The following is a 5,384-nucleotide window of genomic DNA, read 5'->3' as shown; positions in this document are numbered from 1 at the left end:
TGGCAGATCCAGTCACATACCGATGGAAACCATGCATTCTCCTCTCTTTCCTCTATCCTCTCTCTCCTCTGAGGGAAAGAGAGACGAGAGAGAGAGAGGGAGAGAGGGAGAGAGGGAGGCAGAGAGAGAGAGAGAGAGAGAGAGGAGACGAGAGAGAGACGAGAGAGAGAGAGAGAGAGAGAGAGAGAGAGAGAGAGAGAGAGAGAGAGAGAGAGACGAGAGAGAGAGAGAGAGAGAGAGAGAGAGAGAGAGAGAGGAGAGAGAGAAGAGAGAGAGAGAGAGAGAGAGAGGTGGGGTGTGGGGGGGGAGACAGAGAAATATGAAGGGTAGAGTTAACAGTTCTGTTTCAGTGATCAGCAGACACGCTTTGGCCTACCTCGATTGAACAGTGGAGACATGAGAAAAACACAGACTAATCACTATTACTTTACAGTTTAGCAATGGATCCTGGTGACATGTCTCACCTATTGGATTCAACTTATTGCTTCGGCTATCCCATAACACGTTCATATCACGTCCCTAAAACCCATTTGTTGAGTGATTTGAATGGTGGTTGACTTTCCTCTCACTGGGAGTGGTGTGAGTGGTGTAACATGTACACATGTCTCTAGGAGAGGTCGGGGGAAGTGACAGCACTTTCCCAGGTGAGAATATGGCTTCCTTCTGGACTTTGCCTCGTTGTCTCTGCTATAAACGTGCGGTTCGTTGACACATGAAAGCCGTATTAAATATCACAAAGGTGAAACCAACTGACTTCCAGACTGCTGAATGATCTGTTGAGGATGGTACAGTTTCATAGTAGACAGTTCAGTAATTGGTGGCAGCGATATGTAATCAGGAAACCTTACTGTACCTCCACCAGGAAACCAGTTCAATACTCAATAACCTTCATCTGCTCACCGGCATGATCAAGCAGGCAATGTAGAGATATCTTTACAGAAGTGATATCGATAGCAGGGTGTGTGTGTGTGTGGTGTGTGTGTGTGTGTGTGTGTGGTGCTGTGTGTGTGTGTGTGTGTGTGTGTGTGTGTGTGTGGTGTGTGGTGTGTGGTGTGTGGTGTGTGTGTGGTGTTGTGTGTGTGTGTTGTGTGTGTGTGGGTGTGGTAAAACATGGCGACTCCTGATGTGTGAGTTAGGCAGAGCGCTCCCAGCCTCTGTCTTCCTCCTTGGAATAACTCATTGTCTACTCACACACACACACACCGTCACACACAACCCATGACGCACTCACACACACACACGCACGCACGCACTCGCACGCCACACACGCACACACAACACACACACACACACAGCGGTGTTGTTTCTTCCTCTCTCTTTCAGCCTCTCTCGCTCTCGCTCTCTTCTCTCCCTCTTTGGCTGTTTCTGGTCTCATCAATAAGGTTCTCATGTGACTTCCCTTATCCTAGGAGGGAAGGATGGAGAGACTGTGTTATCACATCACTGTAACAGTTCTAAAAAGTTCAACCCAAGCCTCCCCTCATCCACTGCACACAGAACCCCCCTGACGCCCCACACCTATACCCCCCCCCTCCCCGACGGTTTACCAGCACACAGTAAGCATGCTCCAGTGTCAGCCGAGAGAGAGAGCAAGAGAGAGAGAACAAACACAATTGTAAATACAACCCATATTTATGTTAATTTATTTTCCTTTTTGTACTTTAACTATTTGCCCATCGTTATAACACTGTATATACTGTAGTCATAATATGACATTTGAAATGTCTCTAGTTAATTACTGTTAATTTTTTGATTGCTTATTTCACTTTTGTTTATTATCTATTTCACTTCCTTTGGCAATGTAAACATATGTTTCCCATGCAAATAAAGCCCATTGAATTGAAATTGAATTGAGAGAGCGAGCGAGAGAGAGAGAGAGAGGGAGAGAGAGGGCGGTAGGGGGGAAAGAGAGATAGAAGAGAGAGAGAGAAAGATGAAGGGAAGAGTTAACAGTTCTGTAGCCTTCGGTGATCAGCAGACTAGCTGGCCACCTCATTAGAAACGGGGAGATCATGAGCCAAAAACACAGAACCACCACTATTATACTGTACCGTGACCACGGAACCTGGTGACACATCTCACCTATTGAATCTCACTTATTGCTTTGGCTATCCGCTAGCGTTCATTCACGTCCCTAAAACCCATTTGTGAGTGAATTATTGAATGTGTTGACTTCCTCTCTGGGAGTGGTGTGAGTGAGTGTACATGTAACTGACTCTAGGAGGAGTCACGGAAAGTGACAGCACTTTCCCAGGTGAGAATCTGTTCCCTTCTGGACTTTGCTCGTYTCTCTGCTATAACGTGCCGGTTCGTTGACAATGAAAGCCGTATTAATATCACAAGGTGAAACCAACTGACTTCAGACTGCTGAATGATCTGTCGAGGATGGTACAGTTCATAGAGACAGTTACGGTATGTGGCAGCGATATTAACGAGGAAACTACTGTACCTCCATCAGGAAACCAGTTCAGTATTAGTACCTCATCTGCTCAATAAAAGCTCACAGGCATGTAGAGATATCATTTACAACGTGATACCGATATCAGGGTATGTGTGTGTGCATGCGTGTTTATTTTCTTTAACTAGGCAAGTCAGTTAGGAACAAATTCTTATTTACAATGACGGCTTACCCCGGTCAAACTCTAACCCGGACGACGCCCTATAGGATCAYGGCCGGTTGTGATACAGCCTGGAATCGAACCAGGGTCTGTAGGTACGCCTCTAGCACTGAGATGCAGTGCCTTAGACCGCTGTGCCACTTGGGAGTGTAAAACACTGGCGTACCTCCTAAAGGTGTGAGTTAGGCCAAGCATTCCCAGGCCTCTGTCTTTTCCTTGGGATAAGCTCATTGTCTGCCACACACACACACACACACACACCCTATGCACGCACTCACACACACACAGCACGCACGCACTCGCACGCACACACGCACACACACACACACACACACACACAGCGGGTGTTGCTGCTCTAAGCATCTAAACCCTAAACTCTTCTCTTTGTGGAAAACCAGAGCAGGGAGATGTTTTGTAAAGTTTAATTACAAAACAAGTCAGGTATTTTCAGGTCAATAGTCCATCTGTAAATCAGGGTTAATCTTTGACTAATCTGTTCCTACTATCTCATACCACGGTTGTACTGTGTTGTGTTGGTGTGTGTGTGGTGCGTGCAGTGTGATGTAGTGTAAGTGTGTGTCTGCTAGTTCAAGTTGGCAGCTGAAGTGTGTGTGCAGACACAAAGCTGACCATGACAAGGTCGTCACCACAGTTCATTTAGCTGAGACCCCGCGAGGACAGTGGAGTTGGTCAAATTCAAGGTTATGATTCCAGAATGTTCTTTGATGTAAATCTTGCTGTAAGTTTCTGGTTGTTGTGAGTAAGTTTGCTGGACATTTCTGTGATGGCGATAAGTCTATTGTCACAAATCAGCTCTTTCACGGAGAAAACTTGCAAGTGAGACATTTGGACGAGCAGGAATGCTTATTGGATCTCTTTCAAAGTGAAACGGTTTAGTCTTTGAAAGACATTACAGTAGCTCTCTCCCAACAGCCTGAGTGAAATCATTTCTGTTTTATGTCTTTCCTCTGTTAACCACCTCCAAGTCAGTGGCATGCAGATTCCTTAGGATCCAACAGATAGTGAGTGCCCTAACTTAAGATGGCTGGCCACCGATGAAAGTGTAGCACAGCCAGCTAAAAGAAGGAGAGAACGAGGGATAATGAGAGGGAGGATGCCAGTTACTGTAGTCTTCCTCTCCTCCGTTTGGATCTCTGAGTTTTACATTTTAATCTTGTCTGGATTTCCTTTCTTCCTACTCTCTTCCCTTTCTCTCTCTTCTCTCTTCTCCTTTCCTCATCCCCCTATACTTCTCTACTTCTCCCCTTTCTCTCAATCTCCTCTCTTCTTCTCTGTGGCTGTTCTGTGAGTGAGTTTGAGATACTGGTTTTGCCACAAACATCAGCAATAAGCTGAATTCAAACTCTAATTAATGGAATATTATTAAATGTCCAACTCAGCCATTTTTATCTCAATATCAAATCATTTCTGGGGAACAATTAACTACCTTAGTGTGAATGATTTCAATTAAAATGTTCAAAAATAAACAAAAATAGCTTCTAAGCAAAGAACTTCTCAAGCAAGGATTTTGCTAGGCCTGTCTGGGAGTGGCCTGAGTGGGGAGGGGGAAACAGAAAACTAGCTGTTATTGGCAGAGAGGTTTGGAACTATATTTCTTATTGGTCTATAAACTAATTAACCGCCTGGTGATGTCACCAAGAAGGCGAAATCTTACACTGAAAGGGCATATCATAATTTTCACAATTTCACAGTATTATTCCATCCCTCATAGTGTGGAAATATATATAAGAAAATCATGTTTTTGAATGCACTAGGCCTTTAAGACAAGTACTCATACTTCCTCTCCCCTATCTCTCTCTCTCTCTCTTTCTCTCTGCAGGACCAGGGTTGGTCTCTGAGCCCCTACCCCCAGCACAACTCCTCTACCTCTCCAGGCAGTAAGCAGCAGGTGGAGGAGGGTGGTTCAGGGGCCGCAGCGCTGGGGACCCCAGAGAGACGTAAGGGCAGCCTGGCTGACGTGGTGGACACACTGAAACAGAGGAAAATGGAGGAGCTCATCAAAAACGAACCAGAAGGTCAGTCACCATGTACAAAGATGTACTGCTCTGTATCGCTTTCTCTTTTCTCCCTATCACTCTCTATCGCTCTCTATCCCTCTCTCTCTCTCTCTCTCACTCAATTTCAATTCAAGGGCCTTATTGGCATGGGAAACATATGTTTGCATTGCCAAAGCAAGTGAAATAGATAATAAACACTTAGTGAAATAAACAATATAAATGCACAGTAAACATTACACTTACAAAAGTTCCAAAATACTAAAATAACCTGTACTGTACACACACACACACACTCACACATGCCCTATCACTTTCTTTCTCTCTCTGTCTCTATCTCTCTCTCACTTTCTATCTTTCTCTCTTTCACTCTCTCTCTATGTTTCTTTCTCTCTTACTCTCTCTTTCGTTTTCTCTCTCACTTTACCCTTTAGTAGCAGGTGATAGTGCCAGGTCTCCCTCCCTCTCTTGCTCCATGCTAACGAAGACATTTTGTAACTGCCTGGCGACAGGGTGTGTGTGTCTGTGTTTCTGTAAGTGTATGGGTGTGTGGGTGTATGTGTGTGGGTTGGTGTGTGTGTGTGTGTGACAGAGAGAGTCAGCCCTTTGTTTGATGGCAGACAGCATCAGCTGTCCAGAGCCATTGTCTAACAACCACTTTGCATATTTATTACCAGCTGATAGTACAGGGACCATCAGCCTTTTACTTCTCTCTCTCTCTCTCTCTCTCTCTCTCTCTCTCTCTCTCTCT

The 5,384-nt window shown here is 45.1% G+C and overlaps 1 protein-coding gene across 1 annotated transcript in view; it reads left to right on the top strand.

Annotated features, from left to right (window-relative positions):
* The window catches only part of sox5 (SRY-box transcription factor 5), a 144,130-nt gene that overhangs the window by 24,061 nt on the left and 114,685 nt on the right, over window positions 1–5,384 (top strand). The window contains 1 exon segment of the mRNA XM_070438510.1: window positions 4,459–4,658. Within this exon segment, the coding sequence (XP_070294611.1) occupies window positions 4,459–4,658 (200 nt within the window).

The sequence above is a fragment of the Salvelinus sp. IW2-2015 genome, unplaced genomic scaffold (genome assembly GCF_002910315.2).
Source record: "Salvelinus sp. IW2-2015 unplaced genomic scaffold, ASM291031v2 Un_scaffold987, whole genome shotgun sequence".
Taxonomy (NCBI): domain Eukaryota; kingdom Metazoa; phylum Chordata; class Actinopteri; order Salmoniformes; family Salmonidae; genus Salvelinus; species Salvelinus sp. IW2-2015.
Note: the sequence above shows the minus strand (reverse complement) of the source record. Positions and strands in the feature narration are given on the sequence as shown.